The sequence below is a fragment of the Symphalangus syndactylus genome, chromosome 7 (genome assembly GCF_028878055.3).
Source record: "Symphalangus syndactylus isolate Jambi chromosome 7, NHGRI_mSymSyn1-v2.1_pri, whole genome shotgun sequence".
NCBI lineage: Eukaryota > Metazoa > Chordata > Mammalia > Primates > Hylobatidae > Symphalangus > Symphalangus syndactylus.
In genome coordinates this window covers 36,158,635-36,183,625 of record NC_072429.2, presented here as the reverse complement: position 1 = coordinate 36,183,625, position 24,991 = coordinate 36,158,635, and the positions used below count along the sequence as shown (strand labels likewise).

At 54.1% G+C, this 24,991-nt stretch overlaps 1 protein-coding gene across 4 annotated transcripts in view; it reads left to right on the top strand.

Moving 5' to 3' along the window:
- The window catches only part of SYNPO (synaptopodin), a 41,569-nt gene extending 18,252 nt beyond the window's left edge, over window positions 1–23,317 (top strand). For 3 of the 4 annotated variants that reach the window (XM_063643163.1, XM_055285612.2, XM_063643165.1), the window contains exons 2-3: window positions 11,844–14,203; window positions 20,585–23,317. In XM_063643163.1, the coding sequence (XP_063499233.1) occupies window positions 11,844–14,203; window positions 20,585–21,247 (3,023 nt within the window). In that variant the 3' untranslated portion in view covers window positions 21,248–23,317. Of the gene's footprint in view, window positions 1–4,222; window positions 4,418–11,843; window positions 14,204–20,584 lie in introns of those variants that run through there. The other variant, XM_063643164.1, reaches the window with a different exon arrangement.
- Window positions 23,318–24,991: the final 1,674 nt, after the last annotated feature.

Below are 24,991 nucleotides of genomic sequence, written 5' to 3'. Positions count from 1 at the left end.
GCCCCAAGAGGGTCAGGGATCAGCCCAGCGTCTCACCCAAATTGTGGCAGGACAGACCCTGGAGCCAAATCTCCTAACTTCTAGTCTTCTTTTCTTTTGTAGTTTGAGGGAAACATGGAGGGCAGGACTGCATGATTCAGCCTCTCCCCGGCAGGAGACTTCTCCTGTGGGAGTGGGGCCAAACCCGCCTGGTAATTGGTGAATGGCAGCAGAGGAGAGGGCCATGGCAGGGTCAGCAGCCTCCAGCACCCCAGAGCCATGGTGTCCTCCTCTGAGGGGGTCTGGGATTCAAAACTGGTTCTGCCTATAAGTGACATGGGGATCCCCTCTGCAGAGAGGATGCAGGGGTGGGGGGTGTTGGGAAGGGGGATGGGGTTGGACTGTGTCTGATAATGAGCAGAAGAGTGAGACCAGACCCAGAGAGGGGTGGTGAAGACAGGGAGAGAGACAGATACAGCCCCAGCCTGGTCGAGTTATGCAGAGGTGGGTGTGTGCAAAAGCCTACAGTTAACCACCCCCCGATGTGTGCACAGTGCTTTATACTTTAGAAATCATTGCTGCATCTCATTTACTCAGCAGCTACTCTGCAAAGCAGATATTATTGTCCCTGTTTTACTGATGATGAAGTTGAGACTCAGAGAGGTGAAGTGATTTACTGAAGGTAGCCCAGCAATTTGAATAGGATGCCTTGCTGAGCCATAGGTGGGGGAAGAACTGGCTGCACCTCTGATTGGATTTGGTAAAGGAGGGCTGTCTGTGGGAGGAGCGGGCAGGCTGAATGGATTCGGGAGTGAGGGGCCGGCTGGAAACCCACAATCCACTCACTGGCCAAATAACCTTGACAAATCACAAAACCTTTCTTTTTGAGGCTCAGTTTCCTCATCTGTAAAATGGGAATAATGGTACTCCCTAACTCACAGCTTGTGAGGATAAAATAAAACATGATGAAAGATGATAACACTGAAACCGAACGCCTCGCACATACAGAAGCGCTCAGTAAGCAGCAACTTGAGTAATGAACATGAGTGCACCCGGCCCCTGAGGAGTTTGCACACGGTGACCACCTGCCACGACTGAGGGATTGCCAGTGCCTTCTTTGGCAGCTGTGAGCAAGCCTGAGACCCCGTCTGGGGGACCCGCAGGGGTTGGGGGCAGGTTTGTCTGTCCCAGAGCCCCAGGCTGGTGATGACGCCTGCTGGGGATAAACCTCATCTCTCTGTTGTTTACCCCATGTGCGGTGACTTCGTCATTATCATTCCTCCTGCGTTTTTCTTTATTTATTTTTCTGTGAGGAAGGAATGTGGGGAATTTACCACAGGGCGCTGGCCTTTGCTTTCAGCTGGGCTGCATGGCATCCTTTCCTATAAGAAGGAAGCTGCTGAGACAGATGGCAGGAGAGGTGGAGGCGGAGGGTCCCAGCTAGCTCTGTGGCCCAAGGAGTCGGGGGCAGTTATGTAACCCACCCAGAGGCCCAGGTTCTGGTCTCCGGGCATGAGCCTGATAATGTACATAGCTCCTGTGGAACTGTGCCTGGCCCTCCCCATTCACCCCTGGCCTCTGGGCAAGCCCAATGGGTGTGTTCCTCTATCAAAGTTTCCTTTCTATTCAGCTGGTCTTGATTTGGGGTATGGGGATAGGTAGGGGAGTGGGATGGGGGTTATCTTGAACCTCCTAGTCTCTGCTGAGCTATCATCATTGCTTAGAATACCTCCTTATCTCCATCTTTCAAGAGCTAGGACATATGTCACCTCCTCCAGGGAGCCTTCCTGGCTTGCTTCATCCTAATTCATCTTTCTCTTAGGTTCTATGTTCTCCCCTCACTTCATGAAACATTCTTCCTCTTAGGTCTAACACAGTGATTTGAGATTTCATCTCCTTCTTCTCTCACAAACGTGTTACTTTCTCCTTCCTTCTCCTGCCACTCCCAGGAACCACCCTCTAGATCTTTGATCTAGAATCTAGATGAATCTTGGATTTAGACAAATCTAAAATTCGTCTCCAGGGATGAATGGTGAAGCAAAATGTGAAGGGGAAGGCTTTGGACTGTGGAAGTGCTCGTCCTTTAGTAGTTTATTTAGTCAACACGGTGATGGTTTCAACCCCTCCTGGGTGATGGCTTCTGCTGAGTCTTGGGACATTTACAGAGGACGGAGACCAGTCCCAGCCCTAGGCTGGCACAGGGCTAAGGGGAGGGACCACATCTTTGTGGTGGGCCCAGAGTGTGTCAGGCCCTGGGAAGAGTGGAGGGGACCCACAGATGACCTAGGCCCCGCCCTGACCCTGGCAGAGGCACAGTTTAGGGGAAACCACCTCTTTCCCTGCGCTGGCTTGCCACCTTTTTGTCTTTTAGATTATGTGTTTTCTCTGGAAAGGCAGGGTGTGATGGTCCTTTCTGTACTCCCAAGGCTTCCAGGGAGCTGGGGGTGGGGCGAGTGAAACAGCAGGAGGGGGCTTCATGAGCACAGGCCTAGCTCACCAGGGTTGGACTGGAGAGGTGGAAGCCTGGGCTGTGATCCTGTGATCCTCTCTGTGAGCCCTCCCTTTTCAGTTTGCTGTATATCTGGGGCTTAGCCTGCCTCTCTCTGGGTTACTATCTCAAAGTTTCTAAAAATCGACTGATTATAGATTAATGATTACCCCAGTAGAATGGGCAAGAGAGAGGCTGTGGCTCCTGGCCTTTGGCAGGGCCCTGGTCAGCCAGCAGGGAGCAGGGCTTGTGGTCTGCAAGGATAGAAGATGGGTCAGGCCTGCACTAACTGTGGAGCCCTCATCTTAGCTTCCCCTTACCCCTCCATCTCTGCCCTCCCTGATCCCGACCCACTGCCAGCAGAGAGAAACCAGAAGTTTGGCCGGGCCCAGCCTCCTTCCCCTGGGTTTCTGAGTTTTCTCAACCTGCCATTTCCTCTGAGCCCTGTTCCTGCTCTGGGGCCTCTGGGCCAGGTTGAACAGGGGAGGAGCACTGATCTAGGAGTCTGAATGGATTGATGAGGGCTTCCTACAAGAAGTGGCCATTGGGCTGGGCCTGGGTGGGTGAGTAAGGAAGGTGAATTTGCTTTGTGGGGAGCTCTTCAGAAGGAAGGCGTCCAGGCTTGAGATCAGTCAGACCGCAGGGGCCCCTTGCTATGCTGTGAGACCTGGGGTGAGTTAGCTGCTTCTGTGTGCCTCATCTTCCTCATCTACGAAATGGGGATAAGGGAACCTCCTCTATGAGTTGCTGTGAGGATTAAATGATTAAATGAGAAAAGGCACGTTAAACCCTTGGCTTGGCAGCATCTGGTGCTCCCAAAATGTTGGCTCTTGTCATTCTCATAGATTTCATGTTTATTCTGCAAGTGCCAGTGGAAGATGTGGTGGGGACGAGGGAGGAATACAGAAGTGAAGCAGTAGAGGCCCCTGCCCTCGAGGCCATTGCAGTCTCTGCGGGAAAATAAGACCCAGCCCCTGATTGCTACAAAGCAAAACACTGGGAGGGGGCAGCGTGGCCCACGTGACTGGCCCTGCACTGGGCATTAGGCCAAACTGGGCTTGAATTTCAGTTCTTCCTCTGGCTGGCTGTGTGACCTTGAGCAAGTCGCTGCACCCCTCTGAGCCAGCGTCTTCTCTAATATGGAGATGAGGATAGTGCTGGCCTCATGGGTTGCTGTGGAAGTAAGTGAAGTAAGGCCCTGTCCTGCTACCTGGCATGTGGTGAGCACACTCTGAAAGATTACTTTTACTAGAATAAATAATACACAAGGTGATGGTTATTAAGTGATGCAGATAGAACATTGATGAATCAGGGAGAAGGCTTTTTGGAGGGGGTGGTGGCATTCTAGGTAGGCCGGAAATCTGAAGGATTAGGGCATGTAGAAAGGATGTGAGACAGAGGAGGGCTCCCGGTAGAGGGGGTCTGTGCAAACGCTGCTTTGCAGGCAGGAATTCATTGGGCGGCTGTGGGAACTGCAAGCCACTGAACTCCCTCCACTGTTGCTGAGGGCACAGAGAGAAGGTGAGTGAGCTCTTGGGCAGGCCCCGATGGCAGGGGTTTGAATGCCAGGATGAGGACTCTCCTCTTGATCCTCCATGTCCTGGGGAGGCAGCAGAGGGTTTTGAGCAGGAGAGAGGCATGAGTGGAGCCCGGAGGGAGGAAGATGAATCTGGCAGCGTGGGGCGGGTAGATTGGCGGGGGAGAGACTGGGGGTGGAGAGGCCATTTAAAAGGCTGTTGCAAAATCGGTTTTCCTGATAAAGAGCTGGGCTGAGTCATCTGTGGAGGAGAAAAGTCATATCCAGCTCCTTCATGTTGCTGCCGATGTGGGATTTTCCTGGCTTCGTCAGCCAGGCAATTGGCTGCCTTTGCCGGAGGCTTTGAGAACCGAGGCCTGAAGGCCGGCAGGAGCATCCAGGGGGAAGCTTGGCTTCAGGGAGGACCCAGCAGAGTGAGTAAGATGAGCACCCGGAGGTGCCTTTGTGGCTTGGGGTATATGACTTAGGGCATGTGGCATCCCCCCTCTGATCTTAGTCTCTCCTCTGGGCATCAAGGGAGAGGTATGTGGTGATTTCTGCCAGCCTGTGAGTGGTGAGGCGGGGGCTGGGCCTGGGGCTCCCCACCCCATTTCTGTGTCTTTTCCCATGCCCGGCAGTCCTTCCCACCAAAGCCTAGATTATTCTCCTCCCAAGAGGAGGTCTGGCAGTCTGCCGACCCCAGTCAGGTTGCGCTCGCCATGACTCTGGGGATGGAGAATTCCCCAGGGCATGGAGCCTGTGTCATTTCCTCCTTTCAGTGGGAGGAATGGGGAAGGGGCTGGCAAGGTAGCCAGGCTGTTACTCAGGCCTCTCCATCTTCCTGCCCCCAGCTGAGCCAGAGGTTGTGCAGTGGCCAGTCATTGGTTCCTTCCTGACCTCACCGGGGGGGGCAGTTTACCTAGCCTGTTTACCCTTCTTGTTGCCAAGACCCCTGGACTACCACAATGGGCTGCCTTGAGCCAATCTCTATTCCTACCCCTGGCTCCCTGTCCCACCCCGCCCCACCCGACCCTGGCTGGACACTCCCATTGACGGCATCGTGTGAAGAAGCATTTCCTTGAATTCTCCCTGTCCTGACCTTCTGCTCTGGCCTCCCTTCCCCGGCCCCACCTCCCTCCTGTGGATCCTTCGTCCACACGGGCCCCAGTGGTGGGCAGAACAGGCAGCTGTCCACGGTGCGTGGTAGGGGTGGGGGAAAGGGTTTGTCCCTTTCTACGCCAAACGAGAACTGGGCCTGACTCCCAGCATTGTGATCTTTCCACTCTACTCATCTTTCATCCCCTAGCAGTCCTTTCTACCTTAGTAAGAATGAGTTTATCAACTCTTCTCCTGAGAGGAAGAAGTGGGAGAAAGAAGGAGTTGTTCTAGGCAGCTGGGTTTGCAGGGGAGAAGACATTGCCAAGGGGCATTGATCATGAGATGAGGAAGCAGAGGGCTTTGCAGACCATCATCCAAGAGCACTGGAGCCTCTCTTGTTTTTCCGCTTTCCAGAGTCTTAGTCTGGAAGGAGAATAGTTAGGAGATCAGACTCAGAGCCAGACTTTTCTGAGTTTGAATTCCAGGTCCGTCACTCATAAGTTGTGTGACCCTGGGCAGGTCTCTCTGAGCCCCAGTTTCATCTGCAGAATGAGAAGAATCACAGGACTAATGTCTTGGAGCTGTTGTAAGAACTGAACAAGGTGGTGAGCATAAAGTGCACAGCACTGCGCCTGGGCTGCAGCGGGGGCTCAGTAGTGACAGCAGTCATTGCAAACCCCCTTCTAATGGCTGTGCTGGGGCTTCTCGCCTACTCCCCCACTTCAGGATTTACCCTGTTGGACCCAAGTCTCCTGACCCCAGGCAGCTTTTCATTGTGCCCGCCCTCCACCCCTTCCTCTCTTGAAGGCCTATCTTCAGGGCTCCTGATCCAATGTCCAGAGTGGGTCTTTAAAGGGCTAGCACCCCAACCTGGCCCTGCAGAAGTTTAGGTGGGGAGGCGGTGGGGACATCATGACTTGCACAAGTGCAGGCCACAGCCAGGCTGATTGAGGGTTCAATGAGGTACCTGTCCCCTGTAGCCTTTGGCTACCTCCCCACCCCCACCTTTGACACCAAGAGCATGATCTTGAGCAGCTGCTGCCTGGGATATTGCCAGAGAGGGCAGCTCCCTAGTCTGAGGAATTTTAGATGGAGTTGCCCCCTGGTGCCCTGCTACAAGGGACTCTGGGGTGTCCCCCCGCCTCCCCAGCTTTGTTGTGAAGGGTGGCGAAAATCATCTGGATGGCTGGCTGGATCTGGTCCAAACCTCCTGCTGAATTCCTTTTCCATGGAGTCACTGTGGGCTGGAGTGTGGGCTGCAGGAGCTTGCCTTGGAGGGCAGGGCTCTGTTAACTCCTGGCCTTTTCTGCCATTCCTCTTGTTCCAGAACAGTAGCTTGGGAGCAGTTCTAAGCTCAGAGAGGTGGTGGTGATGGGATCTTAGCAGCAGCGCAGGCTGTGAATGGAGCCTCACTGAGAGTCAGCTGACCTGGTCTTGGGCTCACATCCTCCTCTCTGACCCCTTCCCTGGCTGGGCCTCCCAGGCCAGCTTATTTCTAAAGGCCCTTCAAACTCTGACATTTGAGGATTTTCTAAACCCATGGCCTTCTAGAGCCAGTAAAGAGAAAAGCAGAAAAATGCAGGGGCATTGAGAGGTCTGGAGTAATCAAACACTGAAGTGCTTTCTATGAGCCTCACACGGTGGGAACCAGCCAGCCAGGAGCCTGGTGCTCTCTGCAGTAACATAGAGCCAGGTGTGAACACAGCTCTACTCCTTCTGGCTGTGTGATCTTGGGCAGCTCACTTTACTTCTCTGAGCCGTAGATTTCTCATCGATAAAGTGTGCATAATAATAGTTTGTGATTTTTAGGGTTGTTTTGGAAATTAAGTAATATGAGTAAAGTATGTGTATAGGTATACAGTAAGTGACCAATCAATATTGGCTACTATTGCTGCAACTGTGTCATAAGAAACACTGGCAAGACTGGAGATGTTTATCCTGACCCTGTCCCAAGGGGATCTGATGTAGCTGCAAATCTGCAGGGCTGTCAGGCTGGAATGAATGAGAAAACTTTTTTTTTTTTTTTTTGAGACGGAATGTCGCTCTGTTGCCCAGGCTGCAGTGCAGTGGCGTGATCTTGGCTCACCGCAACCTCTGCCTACCTAGTTCAAGCGATTCTTTTGCCTCAGCCTCCCAAGTAGCTGGGATTACAGGTGCCCGCCACCACGCTTGGCTAATTTTTATATTTTTAGTAGAGATGGGGTTTCACCATATTGGCCAGGCTGGTCTCGAACTCCTGACCTCGTGATCCGCCTGCCTTGGCCCCCAAGAATGCTAGGATTACAGGCGTGAGCCACCGCACCTGGCTGAGAAGACTTTTTTTCTGTGCAGCCTGGGGAGGCAGAACCACATCAAGAAAGTGGATGAAGGCTGGACGTGGTGGCTCACGCCTGTAATCCCAGCACTTTGGGAGGCTGAGGTGGGTGGATCACTTGAGCTCAGGAATTCAAGATCAGCCTGGGCAATGTAGTGAAATCCTGTCTCTACAAAAAATACAAAAATTAGCCAGGCATACGGGTATATGCCTGTAGTCCCAGTTACTCAGGAGGCTGAGGTGGGAGGATTGCTTGATCCTGGAAGGTTGAGGCTACAGTGAACCATGATGGTGCCACTGCCCTCCAGCGACAGAGCAAGACCCTGTCTCAGAAAAAAAAAAAAAAAAAAAGTGGATGGAAGTGAATGTAAGGAGGAACTTTCTAGCTGAGGAATGTTAATTAGTGGAAGACACCTCCTGGGGGATTGAGCTCGTCACCTGAGTATGTAAACAGAGACTTGCACACTCAAGGGTGTGGCTTTGAAGATGCAAGAATTGTGTGGGGATTGGACTTGGTGATAGCCACCTCTGAGATTCCGAGATTCCGTGTTTTGGGGCAGTAAGCTTTGCCTCCCTGTAGCTCTGGAATCTCCTGCTATTTGACCTTCAGTCAATCTCCTGTGCTAGAAGAGTATCTGACCTTTTCCAGGGAGTGAAATGGGATGACCAATTGCCAGCTTATGCCAGGATAGCATGAGCCCTCTGTCTGTCCACCTGGGCTTCATGGCTGTCAGGCCTTGGCATTTTCGTGATCTCACTGTGGCCTCCCAACACTCATGTCAAGTTAAGGAGACTGTGGCTCTGAGAGGTATAGTAACTTGCCAAGGTCACATGGCTAGCAAATGGCAGAGCTTGGATTCAGGCCAGGAGGCCTGGTTTCTAAGCAGAGCAGGGGAGACAGACACTGCATGAGCTGAGCAACCTCTCAGAGCCCTCCTGTGTGGCTGGCACCCGGTCCTTTAGGCTCCTCCCAGGGGAGCAGCCTGGCTAATAGGTGGCTGATAGACATCTTTAATAGATAGGGTGATCCAGGCAGGAGAGGAGTCCTACTGAGGGAGGGGAGTAGTATCATGGGTGGGTGGGATAGGCTGTGTGCTTTCACTGTTTCTAATAGGTTAGGGGAAAACCAGGTTCGATGGAGGAGGGAAGAAGGAGGTTGGGGCCAGAAAGCCTGTGGCTGCCTGGCCTGGCCCCAGTGGAGCTGCTGTGACACTGCTGGTCACAGCTTCTCTGCTCCGTGTGGGCCTCCCTGCGGGTCCCATGTGGGGTCAGCCGGCTCTACCCTGGGCTACTCTCTGGATCTCTGTTTCCCACCTATAAAACAGAGTGGCCATGAAATACCTCCTCTGTAAGAATTCTTCCAGCTCTGAGAGTCCACGAATTCAGAGCCTCGCTGGCAAGATGCCTGGAAAGACTGTCCCTGGAGACAGGCTCAGCATGCCATGGCCAGTGCTAATGAGGGCAAGGGAGGGGAGGGCAGGGTCGGATTCCTCAAGAACTAATTAGCTTCCCACAGTAGGGAGGAGAGGGGCGATGGAGGGAGGAATTTTCTTAGCCACTGATGTTGCTTCTGACCCTGGTCACAGGCTGATCCATCCACCTGTCTGTCAATGCATTTGTTCATGCAGCATTTGTTCATTTATTATTCAACAATTATAAACTGAGCATCAACTGTGTGCCAGCTGGGCACTGGGGATAGAAAGAGAAATGGTTGCCTATAGTGATCTTATAGATTAATAGGGGACTGAACTCAGCCTGATCTCAGCACCTCAAGTCCCAGACTGAACCCCGACCCATGATGACCTTGTTCCTGCCCCTTAGGTCCCAAAGAGACCTTTTGGGATGAGTAGACAGCTTGAGCATGGACTGGAGACTCCAGAAAGAACAGTTCTGACTCCAGCTTTGTCACCCTTGGCTTTGCAACCTTGGGGCAGTTCCTTATATATCTCTGAACCTCCGTTTCTTCTTCTGTAAAACACAGGCAAGCAATGCTTGTCTCATTGTGGTCTTGTGCAGATAAAAGAATGCAATGTTCTAGAGTAGTCATTGGTGAAACTAGCTCAATTTGTTACTTTTCTAGTGTTAAAAGATGTAAATTTTAAAATCATGATTATTTAAGTAAAAGTGGGAAGAAATCCTGGGAGGAGATAGAAGAAACTGATTGTGATACACAGTAATCAGGGATGGGGTGACACTTTTTACTGTATACCTTTTTATGTTTTAATTTTTAGGGCCAGGTGTGGTGGCTCATGCCTATAATCTCAGCATTTTAGGAAGCCAAGGCCAGAGTATCACCTGGGCCCAGGAGTTTGAGACCAGCCTGGGCAACATAGCGAGACCCCTTCTCTACAAAAAATACAAAAAAAAAAAAAAATCGGCTAAGCGTGGTGGCGCACACCGATAGTCCAGATATTTGGGAGGCTGAGGTGGGAGGATGACGTGAGCCCAGGAGGTTGAGGCTGCAGTGAGCTATGATGGTGCCACTGCATGCCAGCCTGGGCAACAGAGCAAGACCCTGTCTCAGAAGAGCAAAAATAAAATAAAAATGAATGAATAAATAAATTTTTAGACTATGTGAATGTATTACCTACTCTAAAAAGGGGAAATATTAGTGGCATCTCTTTATAAAATCAAAGCACATGCCTGTAATCCCAGCACTTTGAGAGACTGAGGTGGGCGGATCACTTGAGCCCACCTGAGTTTGAGACCAGCCTAAGCAACATGGTGAAACCCTGTCTCTACAAAAAAAATACAAAAATTAGCCGAGTATGGTGGCACACATCTGTAGTCCCAGCTACTTGGGGAGCTGAGGCAGGAGAATCACTTGATCCCAGGACGTCGAGGCTGCAATGAGCTGAGATCTCATCACTGCACTCCAGCCTGGGTGACAGAGTGAGACACTGTCTCAAAAAAATAAATAAATACAAATGTAAAAAATTAAAGCAGACAGTGGTTTATTAAAATATTTTTGTTTAAAAAAATTAGAGGCTGGGCGCGGTGGCTCACGCTTGTAATCCCAGCACTTTGGGAGGCCGAGGCGGGCGGATCACGAGGTCAGGAGATCGAGACCACGGTGAAACCCCGTCTCTACTAAAAATACAAAAAATTAGCCGGGCATGGTGGCGGGCGCCTGTAGTCCCAGCTACTCGGAGAGGCTGAGGCAGGAGAATGGCGTGAACCCGGGAGGCGGAGCTTGCAGTGAGCCGAGATCGCGCCACTGCACTCCAGCCTGGCCGACAGAGCGAGACTCCGTCTCAAAAAAAAAAAAAAAAAAATTAGAGCACATTCCTATACTATAATTCTGAAAGTATAAAGGGCCCTAAGGAAGGCACACAGAAAATATTCTGGAGGTTCATTTGTGCATTCAAGCAATATCTACCAAGTGCCACTGTATGACAGGTGCTGTTCTAGAGGCTGCTGTTAGAGTGATAAACAAGTCAGGTGGCCAGGCACTGTGGCTCATGCCTGTAATCCCAGCACTTTGGGAGGCCGAGGTGGGTGGATCACCTGAGGTCAGGAGTTCGAGACCAGCCTGGCCTACATGGTGAAACCCTGTCTCTACTAAAAATACAAAAATTAGCCGGGCATGGTGGCACATGCCTGTAGTCCCAGCTACTCGGGAGGCTGAGGCAGGAGAATCACTTGAACCTGGGAGGCAGCGGTTGCAGTGAGCCGAGATTGCGCCACTGCACTCTAGCCTGGGTGACAAGAGCGACACTCCTTCTCAAAACAACAACAACAAAACAAAACAAAACAAAACAAAAAAGTCAGGCAAGGTCATTGCCCCTTGGAGCTATGCTGTAGGTGAGGAGACAGATAGCAGACAGGGAAACATAAAGATCATTTCAACTTGGCGAATGCTATGGAGAAAACAAAACAGATGGGATAGGAGAAGGAAAAGTGCCTCCAGAGAGGGGATATTCCAGCTGAGACTTGAGTGGCAAGATAGGAACCAGCATGGACGGCTACCCGGGAAAAGATTATTCTAAGCAGAGGGAGCAGCAAGTCCAAAGGCCCTGGGGCAGGAACATACTTGGCATTTTCAAGGAAGAGAAAGCAAGCCAGTGTGGCAGAGCCTAATGAGAGAGGAGAAGGCAGTGGGGAGGAACCGGGGACATGGTGGGACTTCTAGGGTGATGTGTTCATACTCAGTTTCGTAAAGTGCCATATCAGCAACTGTCAGGGGGAATCCAAATCAGGGACCAGTTAATCCTGAGAGGATAATCAGGGTGGCGTAGACGTGGTGGCATTTGAGTTGGGCCATGAAAGGTAGGTCAGGGCTGATTACGAAGTGAGCTAATTCTAAGAAACAGTGAGTGACGATTAAATTCCAGAAGAGATCCTGTGTAGGAAGGGCCGAGGCGACCATCTCTGTCCGCCTGTCTGTCTGTGCACCCCTGTGTCACTGCATTCCTGTTTGCTAACTGGGCTTCTGTCCCTCCCTGCAGCGTTGGGCCGGAGCACTAGCCTCACGGAGAAGGATCTGAAAGAGGCCAAGGCGCGGAGCCAGCAGATTGCAGCCCAGCTGACCACCCCTCCCAGCTCCAATTCCCGAGGTGTCCAGCTCTTCAACAGGCGCCGGCAGAGGGTGAACGAGTTCACCTTGGAGAGCCACGGCCAGAGGGGACAGAAGCCCAGCCAAGAGTCCCTTAGAGTGCTCCCTGCAAGCCCCCCAGGCCATGCGCCGGGGCTGAGCCTGAGTTCCACCTCGCTGCCGGAGCCAGGCCCTCCACGGCAGCCCAATCCCCAGAGCCCCGACAGAGGGGTCCCTGGCCACAGCATGGAGGGGTACTCAGAGGAGGCTAGCTTGCTGCGGCACCTGGAGAAGGTGGCCAGTGAGGAGGAAGAGGTACCGCTGGTGGTTTATCTAAAGGAGAATGCAGCGCTGCTGACGGCCAATGGGCTGCACCTGTCCCAAAACCGAGAGGCCCAGCAGTCCTCACCGGCCCCACCTCCAGCTGAGGTCCACAGCCCAGCTGCAGATGTCAACCAAAACCTTGCCTCGCCCAGTGCCACGCTCACCACACCAGCTTCTAACAGCAGCCACAATCCGCCAGCCACCGATGTCAATCAGAACCCACCGGCAACTGTCGTCCCACAGAGCCTGCCACTTTCTAGCATCCAACAGAATTCCTCGGAGGCCCAACTCCCATCCAATGGCACAGGGCCTGCTTCCAAACCCAGCACCCTGTGTGCTGATGGGCAACCCCAGGCACCGGCTGAGGAGGTGAGATGCAGCACACTCCTGATTGACAAGGTATCAACTCCAGCTACCACCACCAGCACCTTCTCCAGAGAAGCTACGCTCATCCCCAGCTCCAGGCCCCCAGCCTCAGATTTCATGTCCAGCTCCCTGCTCATTGACATCCAGCCCGACACCCTAGTGGTGTCAGCAGATCAAGAGATGTCTGGGCCAGCAGCTGCCACCACGCCCACCAAGGTCTACAGTGAGGTCCACTTCACACTGGCCAAGCCCCCATCAGTGGTCAACAGGACGGCCAGGCCTTTTGGGATCCAGGCGCCAGGAGGCACCAGCCAGATGGAGAGGAGCCCCATGCTAGAGAGACGACATTTTGGGGAGAAGGCCCCGGCTCCCCAGCCCCCCAGTTTGCCAGACAGGAGCCCCCGGCCACAGAGACACATAATGTCCCGCAGCCCCATGGTGGAAAGGAGGATGATGGGGCATCGAAGCCCGGCCTCAGAGAGACGCCCCTTGGGGAACTTCACTGCACCCCCCACCTACACTGAGACCTTGTCCACAGCCCCTCTGGCTTCCTGGGTGAGGTCTCCTCCCTCATATTCTGCCCTGTATCCCAGCTCCGACCCCAAGTCTTCTCATCTGAAGGGCCAGGCGGTTCCTGCCAGCAAGACAGGCATTCTGGAGGAGTCGATGGCCCGCCGGGGCAGCCGCAAATCCATGTTTACCTTTGTGGAGAAACCCAAGGTGACCCCGAATCCAGACCTGCTGGATCTGGTACAGACAGCGGATGAGAAGCGGCGGCAGAGGGACCAGGGGGAGGTAGGCGTGGAGGAGGAGCCCTTCGCACTGGGGGCCGAGGCCTCCAACTTCCAGCAGGAGCCAGCACATCGCGACAGGGCCAGCCCCGCGGCGGTGGAGGAGGCGGTCCCAGAGTGGGCCTCCTGCCTCAAGTCACCCCGCATCCAGGCCAAGCCGAAGCCCAAACCCAACCAGAACCTCTCCGAGGCCTCTGGGAAGGGGGCTGAGCTCTACGCCCGCCGCCAGTCACGGATGGAGAAATATGTCATCGAGTCTTCAAGCCACACGCCAGAGCTGGCCCGCTGCCCATCACCTACCATGTCCCTGCCTTCCTCCTGGAAATACCCCACTAATGCCCCCGGGGCCTTCCGAGTGGCATCCCGAAGCCCAGCCCGGACCCCACCTGCCTCCCTCTACCATGGCTACCTGCCTGAGAATGGGGTCCTGCGCCCAGAGCCCACCAAGCAGCCGCCATACCAGCTGCGGCCCTCGCTCTTTGTCCTCTCACCTATCAAGGAGCCTGCCAAGGTCTCGCCAAGAGCTGCCTCGCCCGCCAAGCCCAGCTCCTTGGACCTGGTGCCCAACCTGCCCAAGGGGGCTCTCCCTCCATCTCCTGCCCTGCCTCGGCCCTCCCGCTCCTCACCGGGCCTCTACACCTCCCCCGGCCAGGACAGCCTGCAGCCCACTGCCGTGAGCCCTCCTTACGGCGGTGACATCTCCCCCGTGTCTCCCTCCAGGGCGTGGTCTCCCCGAGCCAAGCAGGCGCCCAGGCCCTCCTTCTCTACCCGGAACGCCGGGATCGAGGCTCAGGTGTGGAAGCCTTCCTTCTGCTTCAAGTAACGAACCCCATGGGGGTCCCACTGCCGGTCAAGGTCCCCTCCTTGAGGGCCAGATGGAGAGCAGACGTGGCAGGAAATGTCACAGAGCTGAGTGAGGAGAATGGGGAGTCCATGGTTCAAGGTCAGATGCGGCCACCAGCTGGCTTTGTGACCTTGGGCGAGTCGCCTCCCCTCTCTGAGCTGAAGCTGCCCCTCCCCTACTACAACAGGGGTCGGACTCCATGTCTGAGTGGGAGGAGGGTCATGGAGAGAGAACTGTCTGGCAGCCCTGATGCGGTAGAGAGGCATCCTCCGGCCTTTGTGAGCTGTAGGGATGCACAGTCTGATGCCAGCGTCTTGCTGGGGGAGTGGCCTAGAAGGGGATCCTAACAGGAACTTCTGGAGCAGACAGAGCCTGCCAGTGCCTGTGAAGTCAGCCAGCCAAGGCTCTGCCTCCTCAGCTGCCCCAGAGGGGCCTCCCTCCTGAGGCTCAAGCTCCTGACATCTTTATTCCTGTTGCTGGATTCTCACCTCCATGGGCCTGTCTCTTCTGCCTCTGTCTTCTGGACACCGTTTCCTCTACGCTGCTTCAGAGAGCTTTGCCTCGCCTCCGCCTGCGCTCCCCTCCAGGGTCCTTCTGCTGGCTGTGGACTCAGCCCACCACTGCTGTCTGACGCTTTTCTTCCTGCCCCCTCTGAGGCCTGGCTCTGTTTTAGGGAGACCACTGGGCCCAGGCCTCAGCCCCAATTCTACCTGGCTTGCTGTCACTGCTCTAGGGGTGGGGGACGTCCCAGGGGATCCCCAAGAGAAGGAGAGCCCTGTAGGAGGCCATGCAGATGTGGGTGTGCCACAGGGAGGATGGCCCCTAGCCATGTATCCATTGGCTGTTTTGGCTTCAGATTCAACCAAGATCTGTCTGACTACAAGAAGCCACCTCAGTGTAGTGGAACGGGGCCCAGGGGGAGGCAGGAGAGGAGGGTTCCAGTCCCATGTCACCTTCTCATTTGCTTTGTGACTTTGGCCCACTCACATTCTCTTTGGGCCTCAGTTTTATCATTTATACAAGGAGGGCTTTTCTAGCTGTAACAATCTGTGAGGACTGAGAGGATAGGCTGGTGCTTTGAAGAAAGACCTTGTAAGTGACAAGACAGTCCCCTGGGAAGAAAGAGAAAGGAAATGGGCTATTGCTAAAGGACAGGTGGCGTTAGATGGCTGTGAGGGCGACCTGGTGAGGGAAGGGTTGGAATGAGCTGCTGCAGGAGGCCAAGGGATGCCTGGGCTGGGCTGGGCTGGCTCAGGCTCAGGATTGCCTGGGGACAGTAGGAGCATGGCAGGAGCTGGGACAGGTGCATAGCAGTGCAGTGGGAAGGGACAGAGGAGATCTTAGAGTTTTGAGGAAAATCTGGGACTTGAGACCTGGATTCTAACAGACCAACTGCATGTGTGTCTATAGGTCTCAGTTTCCACATTCATACAGGGAGGGTGTTAAGTCAGGTAGCTGGAGACTCCCCATCGCCTCTGACACTTTTAGAGGTGATATGATACAGCCCCCAACCAAACCAGGCTTTGTAGGGGGTGAGAGAATACAGACACAAGTGGCAGGATTCAGATGGAAGCTTCACAAGGCTGGGGGCCAAGGACCACCCACTTCTCTTTCCCAGCCCTAGTTCTGGGTTCCCTAGTAGGGCAAGGGGTGATGGAGGCAGTGCCCATGCTGGGCTGAGCCTGCAGTTTTTGTGAGCTCTGGGCTTGTCTCCATGGGAACAGGGGTGCCTTCTTAGTGAGCTCATTTCACACAGATCGAGGGGGTATGCGTGGGGAAGTTGTGAGTGAGCTCGGCTCCTTCAGGCCTGGCCTCTCCCAGAACAGAGTGAAGCCCCTGCCCTGGACCCCTGCTCCCTTCAACCCTTGAGGACCACCAATGGAAGAGCCCACCCTTCATTCTGCAGCTCCTGCGGCCAGGCTGAGCTCTGCCCCCAACTTTGTTTTCTCTCATGTTCTCAATACACTCTGCCTCAAATCCGTCTTGCTTCTTTCTTTCTTCCGTGCTGCTAGGGTTCAGGGTTCCCTTCCTCCTCCCTGATTCTAGCCTGGGAAGTGGAGTGGACCTGCTTAATTACTGTGTGTGAAAGTGTGGCTGTGTCCTGCGTGCTGCCTGCATCTGCCGTGTGTCTGGTTCTGCACTGGTACAGACGTGTGCTGGCTTGGAAATGAGGGCTTCCTCTCTACAGCATTCAGGGAGCCAGAATCCTGTGCAAATTGCAACCTTTTGTTCTTTCCTTCCCACAGAGTTTGGCCAAAAATACTGTAGAGGACTTTTGGGGAAAATGCACTACCTCTTCTGGTTGAGGTTTGTTTGGGTTCTTTACAAGTGGAATAGAAATTCCTCTAGCCAGCATTCGCTCTCCAGTTCCCTAGGTCCCCTCCCTGCTCCCCATTATCTAAATTTGGCCATTTCCCACATTTGCCATTGTTTTCACTGTCTGGATGCTAAAAGCATGGAGTTTCTGCCCCTGGTGGGGAGGAAAGAACTGCCATCAAGGGTCAGGAGAACTGGGTTCTAGCCCCAGGTCCGCATCTGATTCGTATGTGACCTCAGACAACCTCTTCCAATCTCTGAGCCTCAGTTTCCCCTTCTGTGCAGTGAAAGGATTACAGAAGGAGTTCAGAGACCATTTGGTCTCTGACAGTCCAGGTTTGACTGTGTTCTACTTATGCATTCACCCCACACACGTGCCCTGCTTTGGGTCTGGGGTTGCATTGAGTGGATGCTACTTTTTGAATTTTCACCCACAGCATTCCCAAGGAGCTCTGGTGTGCATGGTGCATTGAGTTCTCTGTCAGAAAGTGAACAGTTCTGATTTCCTGCAGCCTTTTTGTATTGTGCACACCCCCCACTCCAAACATACACACAGAGTCAGTGCCCAGGCATGGCTGTTAGGGTGAGGTCATGCTTACCACTGCCCTCAAACATTCAACCCCGTTTGAGCCCTTCTGTTTTTCAGTCTTGGCTGAATTGTTATTCCTTCCACTTGTTGACCCCAGTTTTCCCCTTGTGGCCACCAAAGGCAGAAACGATGCTTTAGAGATTTTTAGGTAGTTATCATAGCTCTCCTGTGCAGCCTACTCTCCTGGCTGAAGACCCCAGGTTCCTCCGCCTTGGGTGGTTATTGACTGGCTTGGGTCGTGAACTCTAGGCCCTACCTCCCTGCTCAGGGTGGCACTGTAGTCAGGTGTTGGGTCATGCCAGAGCCCACCCTGATTTGGCATTAGGCCCTAGCCCTCCTCTTCTAGCCCTGGAGCTGGCACCTTCCTCCCAGCTCCTCTCCCTGAACTGTGGGGTCTGCCTTCCGTGGCCAGCCTGGCTGGGATGTTCCACTGTCACAGAGAAGCTCCCAGTGTCTCTGGCTCATGTATACACAATTCTGACCCTGGGAAGAAAAGAGTGGGATCCCAGGCCGAGCCTTAACTTTCAGCTTGATGACTGGGAGCTTGGATGTCCCTAGGGAGTCTCTAAGGGTCACTCCAGCATTAGCATCCCATGAGAAATGTCCTGCTCAGGCTGTTGTATAACATTCCTCTTTAGGTTAAAGGGCTCTAGTTTGGAGTCTGGGCTCATCTGGCAGCTGCTACATTCTGTTTGGATAAAACATACAATTGGTGTCTATTTCCTTTGGATTGGGAGGAATTAGAAGACTCTCAGTTGGATGAGAGGATGACTGGCTTGGTTATGGCTGATCACTGATTGGATGAAAGAATAAATCTTTGGATGGTTCTAGATTTTGATTGGGTAGGAAGCATGGAATGGACTGGCTAGCTCTGAACTCTGGCGGATGACTGCTAGTGAATTTGGATTGGATTGAATGGCAAGGTGGACTGGTTATTGCTGGTATCTGATTGGGTGAACAGTTGGAAAGTTCAGGAGATACATGTTAGGCAGGGATTCCCAAGCCCTCCACTTCCAAACCAGTTCAAACCGCTTAAACATGTAGGCTTTGAGCAGCACACGCACACACACACACACACACACACACACACACACTTCCTGGTGGGGCAGAACACACTAGATTGTTATTTACATCTCTGAGCTTCATTTTCATCATCTGAAAAATGGGTGTGGTAATGCTAATTACCTCACTAGTCTGTTGTGAAAACCTAATGAGATAAAGGATGAGAACGAAGTTTATAGACTGAAAGTCCTTAAGTACATAGGAAACAGGTATGGCTGTGCATCGCCGACCAGTGCTTCATAGCCTCCAAGCTGTTCACCATCTTGGCCTCTCCAAAACCACACTCCCCTCCCCATGCTGTGAAAAAGCTCAGTGAGGGGCGTGTGCTGCCTAGGGAGGAATGACCCGACTTCCTTTTGTATTTCCATCTGTCAGGGGGATCTTCCTCCCTGCTCAGGCATCCAAGGAAAGATGAGGAGGTGACTATGGCAACATGGGAAGGGGTTTGGGGCTGAGAGGGTCTTTCCCTAAGTCCAACTTTAATAATAGTTGGCCGGGAGCGGTGGCTCACGCCTGTAACTCCAGCACTTTGGGAGGCTGAGGTGGGCGGATCACCTGAGGTCAGGAGTTCGAGACCAGCCTGACCAACATGGAGAAACCCCGTCTCTACTAAAAATACAAAATTAGCCAGGTGTAGTGGCACATGCCTGTAATCCCAGCTATTTGGGAGGCTGAGGCAGGAGAATCACTTGAACCCGGGAGGCAGAGGTTGCGGTGAGCTGAGATTGTGCCATTGCACTCCAGCCTGGGCAACAAGGACGAAACTCCATCTTAAAAAGTAGTAATAGGCCGGGCGCGGTGGCTCAAGCCTGTAATCCCAGGGCTTTGGGAGGCCGAGGCGGGTAGATCACGAAGTCAGGAGATCGAGACCACCCTGGCTAACACGGTGAAACCCTGTCTCTACTAAAAATACAAAAAATTAGCCGGGTGTGATGGTGGGCACCTGTAGTCCCAGCTACTCGGAGAGGCTGAGGCAGGAGAATGGCGTGAACCCGGGAGGCGGAGCTTGCAGTGAGCTGAGATCCTGCCACTGCACTCCAGCCTGGGCAACAGTGCGAGACTCCGTCTCAAAAAAAAAAAAAAAAAGTAGTAATAATGGTCAATATTTTTACATTCTAATTTTGATAATAGATAATACATTCATATGGTTCAGAAATCTAAACTTATATAAAAAGTAATATATCAAAAAGCCTTATTCCCATCTCCCTGCCCCAGCCTACTCTCCTGGCTGAAGAACCGGGTTCCCCTGCCTCAATAGTTGTTGACTGGCTTGGGTCATGAGCTCTAGGCCCCACCTCCCTGTTCAGGGTGACACTGTGGTCAGACGAGAGGACATACAGAGCCCACCCTGACTTGGCATTTGGCCCTGAGACACTAACCTCAGCCTCTATCTAGTTCTTCCCATGTGGCCCTGGGTCCAGGACCTCCCTCCCAGCTCCTCTCCCTAAGTTATGGGGAAACCAAAGCCTCCCTCAGCTAGCCTGACTGAAAGCTTCCCAGGATGTGTCACAGACAGAGCAGCTCCCAGTGCCTCAGGCTGTGTGCCCTGTTCCTGTTCTCACCCCATTTCCTAACAGGTGACCACTTTGGTTAGTTTCATGTATATCCTTCTAGTATTTTTTTTTAATTGAGACAGAGTCTCGCTCCGTTGCCCAGGATGGAGTGCAGTGGCACGATCTCGGCTCACTGCAACCTCCGCCTCTCAGGTTCAAGCGATCCTCCTGCCTCAGCCCCCGCAGTAGCTGTAACTACAGGCACGCGCCACCATGCCCGCTAATTTTTGTATTTTTAGTAGAGACAGGGTTTCTCCATGTTGGCCAGGCTGGTCTCGAACTCCTGACCTCAGGTGATCCACCCGCCTCGGCCTCCCAAAGTGCTGGGATTACAGGCGCGGGCCACTGAGCCAGGCCCTTCTGGTATTTCTTTATGGTAATCAACATCTATTGAGAACTTTCCTCCAAGGAATGTGCCAATATATGTAATGTTCTTTTCCATCAGTTATCTCATTTAACCCTCACAACAACCCTATAGGGTTATGTGCTGTTATCACACCCCATTTTACAGAAGCAGAAACTGAAGCCCAGAGGGGTGAAGTAACTTGCCCAAGCTCAGTTAGTAAGTTAAGGCGTCTCTCCCCAAAGCGAGTCTTCTTAACGCGGAGGCAGACACAAGACAGCGGAGACTCTTCAGGCGTTTTGGGCTGAGAGTTTGAGAGCCTGCGTTTTATTGCAGGCACTACCTGACTTGGATCGGTGGCTTCCCTTCTCGGTGTAATGGACAAATCGGACTTCGTCCCTTCCTAAAGCCCGGTGTGGAGGACACCAGCACTAATGCCTGCCCCACCCTCTCTGCTCTCTCCCCAGGACCGACGGGAGAGCCTGCCCACCTCCCCACCCTGGACGCCGGGCGCGTCCCGGCCCCCCAGCAGCCTAGACGGCTGGGTGAGCCCGGGGCCGTGGGAGCCAGGCCGCGGGAGCAGCATGAGCAGCCCCCCGCCGCTGCCGCCGCCGCCCATGTCTCCCTCGTGGAGCGAGCGCTCAGTGTCCCCGCTGCGACCCGAGACCGAGGCGCGGCCTCCCAGCCGCCAGCTGCAGGCGCTTCTGGCGCGAAACATCATCAATGCGGCCCGGCGCAAGAGCGCCTCCCCGCGGTCGGCGGGCGCCGAGAACCTGCGGCCCTTCTCCCCGCCGAGGGCGCCGCCGCCGCCGCCCCCGCGCATGCGCTCGCCACAGCCCGCCCGCCCCGGCTCGGCTGCTGTGCCGGGGGCCGCCTTCGCGCCCATCCCGCGGAGCCCGTTGCCCGCCGGGCCTTCGTCCTGCACCAGTCCCCGGAGCCCGCTGCCCGCGCCTCCCAGGCCCTTCCTCTACCGCCGCTCGCCCACGGACTCCGACGTGTCCCTCGACTCCGAGGACTCCGGGGCTAAGTCTCCAGGCATCCTCGGCTACAATATCTGTCCCCGTGGGTGGAATGGCAGCCTTCGGCTCAAGCGTGGCAGCCTCCCCGCCGAGGCCTCCTGCACCACCTAGAGCCCCATCCCCGACCCCACCCCGGGAGGGCAGAGCCAGAAGAAGGCTTATTAGACCTGGGGGACCCAAAGAGTCTGGCCTCTTTGGGCAGCCCCAGAGATGAGGGGTCAGCAGAGGAGAGCTCTGGGGTTGGGGATGGGTTAGGGACGCAAGCTTGAGTTCCAGCCCTCGCTCTCATTCAGCTGTTGTGTGACCCTAGGTAAGACCCTTCCTTGTTTGACCCTCAGCTTTCCCATCTGTTTAATGGTGGCTTTGGCCAAGGCAATCCACAAACGTCAAAATTCCCCATCCCATCAGTAGACACACAGATACACACACACACACAGTGTCTCCCTCTCTATCACACACACGCACACACACACTAGTTAGTGCCTTGGATGAGGCAGGGCAGTGTGTATATGGACCCCTGGACTTGCTACCTTCAGGGTTCCATACTCCTCCCCCCACTCCTGGCTCTGCTGTCTGGAGTCTGGCAAGCGGGGTGTGTTCCATGTCCAGGCACTGGCCTGACCATCCGGCTCCCTGGCACCAAGTCCCAGGCAGGAGCAGCTGTTTTCCATCCCTTCCCAGACAAGCTCTATTTTTATCACAATGACCTTTAGAGAGGTCTCCCAGGCCAGCTCAAGGTGTCCCACTATCCCCTCTGGAGAGAAGAGGCAGGAAAATTCTCCCCGGGTCCCTGTCATGCTACTTTCTCCATCCCAGTTCAGACTGTCCAGGACATCTTATCTGCAGCCATAAGAGAATTATAAGGCAGTGATTTCCCTTAGGCCCAGGACTTGGGCCTCCAGCTCATCTGTTCCTTCTGGGCCCATTCATGGCAGGTTCTGGGCTCAAAGCTGAACTGGGGAGAGAAGAGATACAGAGCTACCATGTGACTTTACCTGACTGCCCTCAGTTTGGGGTTGCTTATTGGGAAAGAGAGAGACAAAGAGTTACTTGTTATGGGAAATATGAAAAGCATGGCCAGGATGCATAGAGGAGATTCTAGCAGGGGACAGGATTGGCTCAGATGACCCCTGAGGGCTCTTCCAATCTTGAAATGCATTCCATGGTATTAGGAAGTGGGGGGTGGGTGGTGGTGGTGGGCTAGTTGGGCTTGAATTTAGGGGCCGATGAGCTTGGGTACATGAGCAGGGTGTTAGGTTAGGGACTGCCTGTATTACTGGCCCCCTTGGAAATGTCCCCTTCTTCAGTGTCAGACCTCAGTCCCAGTGTCCATATTGTGCCCAGAAAAGTAGACATTATCCTGTCCCATCCCTTCCCCAGTGCACTCTGACCTAGCTAGTGCCTGGTGCCCAGTGACCTGGGGGAGCCTGGCTGCAGGCCCTCACTGGTTCCCTAAACCTTGGTGGCTCTGATTCCAGTCCCCAGGAGGGACTCAGGGAGGAATATGGCTGAGTTCTGTAGTTTCCAGAGTTGGCTGGTAGAGCCTTCTAGAGGTTCAGAATATTAGCTTCAGGATCAGCTGGGGGGATGGAATTGGCTGAGGATCAAACGTATGTAGGTGAAAGGATACCAGGATGTTGCCAAAGGTGAGGGACAGTGTGGGTTTGGGACTTACCAGGGTGATGTTAGATCTGGAACCCTCAAGTGAGGCTGGAGGGAGTTAAGGTCAGTACGGAAGATAGGGTTGGGACGGGGTGCTTTGGAATGAAAGAGTGACCTTAGAGGGCTCCTTGGGCCTCAGGAATGTTCCTGCTGGTGTGAAGATGAGAAGGTGCTCTTACTCAGTTAATGATGAGTGACTATATTTACCAAAGCCCCCACCTGCTGCTGGGTCCCTTGTGGCACAGGAGACTGGGGCTAAGGGCCCCTCCCAGAGACGGGACACCATCAGGCCTCTGGTTGAGGCAGTAGCATAGAGGATCCATTTCTACCTGCATTTCCCAAAGGACTAGCAGGAGGCAGCCTTGAGAAACCGGCAGTTCCCAAGCCAGCCCCTGGCTGTTCTCTCATTGTCACTGCCCTCTCCCCAGCCTCTCCTCTAACCCGCTAGAGCTTGCCTGTGTCCTGCCTCTTGCCTCTTGTAGAATTCAGCTCTGGCCCTCAATAAATGCTTCCTGCGTTCTTCTGCCTCTTGTGTCATTTTTAGCTGTGTCTGATGCCCTTCCCTTCTCCCCAAGCATAGAGCAGTCCATGGGACTCTGGGTGGCTGGGAATATTTGCAACACATGGGATGGGAGCTTGGGAAGAAGCAGCCATGGGGAGAGATGGGAACAACGGATAACTTGAGGCCACAGAAGTACCTGGGCTGCAGTCCTGGTCCTGTCATGGATAAGTGAGGTGACGCTGGGTGAGCCCACTCCTTCTCCAGGCCTCAGCTTCCCCACCCGCATAATGGGGAGAGTTGGTCTAGGTAAGGTCTCAGGGTGGTATTGTCCAGGCCCTGACCACAGAGCACTGTCACCAGAGTGGACAGGGCCAAGCTGGGTCAGGGCTCTGTGCTCTGAGGCTGTTTCCTCATGGCAGGTGGGGGTGCCAGGGCAGGAAAGGAGCCACTGTAAGAGGTCCCATCTGAGCCAGGCAGCCCCAGTGAGGCAAGGACTTGGGCCATGAGGCATCCTCTCCTGACAGGAGTGTCCTTTGGCCAGAGAAGGGGATTGCGATTCTGCTCCCAGGTGAGGCTGAGCTTGCCCTGGGAACACACCTCACTCTTCCTCTCTAGAAGCTCAGGCCCACCGAGGGCCAGGAAGCTAAGGTCAGGGTGGTAGACAGCAGAATCCAGGCTTCTGATTTGAGAGGTGTCAGAAATACACCCCAGGATAGTCTGCCAGCACACAGACACAGGTGCTCCCCACCTTGCACCCAGCCCATCCTTGCTAGGTCCACCCTTCCCCAGGAGTGGTGTGTGTGCCTTGGACCCAATCTTTATCTTCGGCTGGGGCCTCACCGCAGCACAGTGTCCCACTGCCTACTGGTGATCTCATCCCAGTCCCCCGACACCTCAAAGTTCATCCAAAACTGACCTCAGTGTCTGCCCCCACCCCTCCTGCTCCTCCCCTTCCAGTCACCCCAGCATGAAACAGGGGAGTGGGACGCCCTTTCCTCGCCTCCCACATCCAGTTCCTCACGAAGACCCAAGGGTTCTTCAAATAACCCTCAACTCCCTCTCCTCTCCATCTCCTTGTCACTGCCCTGATCCAGCCACTCCTGGTGACAGTCAGGTCCTCCTGCCTCCAGTCTGGCCCCCTCCAACCCATTTCCCACATGGCAGCAAAGATATCTTTGGAAAATGCCAATCCGATCACTCCATTTCACCACTTTAATCTTGTCAGCAACCCTTCATAAACACAGTTTCCTTTTGAAAGCCTGCTGGGATCTGGCCGCTGCCCCCACTGTCTGGGCTAATCTCTCAGCACTGCCCCCAGCTCAGGCTCTACTTGCCAACCCCCTACCCATCTTTGTAGGTGACATGTCCACTGCCTGCCATGCCGCTTCTCTGCGCAGTGAACTCCCACTCATCCTTCAAGGCCCAACTCCAGTGTGTCCTCCTCTGGGAAGCCTTCTCACCCCCCACCCCAGGCTGAGCTGGTAACTCCCTCCCCTGGGCTCTCCCAGAGCCTTCCCCAAAGCTTGTTTACCCGTCTGAATCTGACCTGGCTGAGCTCCTTGAAGACAGAGCCCTGCCTTATTTATTTTCAGTCCTTAGAGAGAGGCTCAGGGAATGTGAGAAGGTAGAGGGAGGGAGGGAGGAGGGGAGAAAAGAAGGCAGGCAGGAAGGTGCCAGAAGAAGAAAGGCAG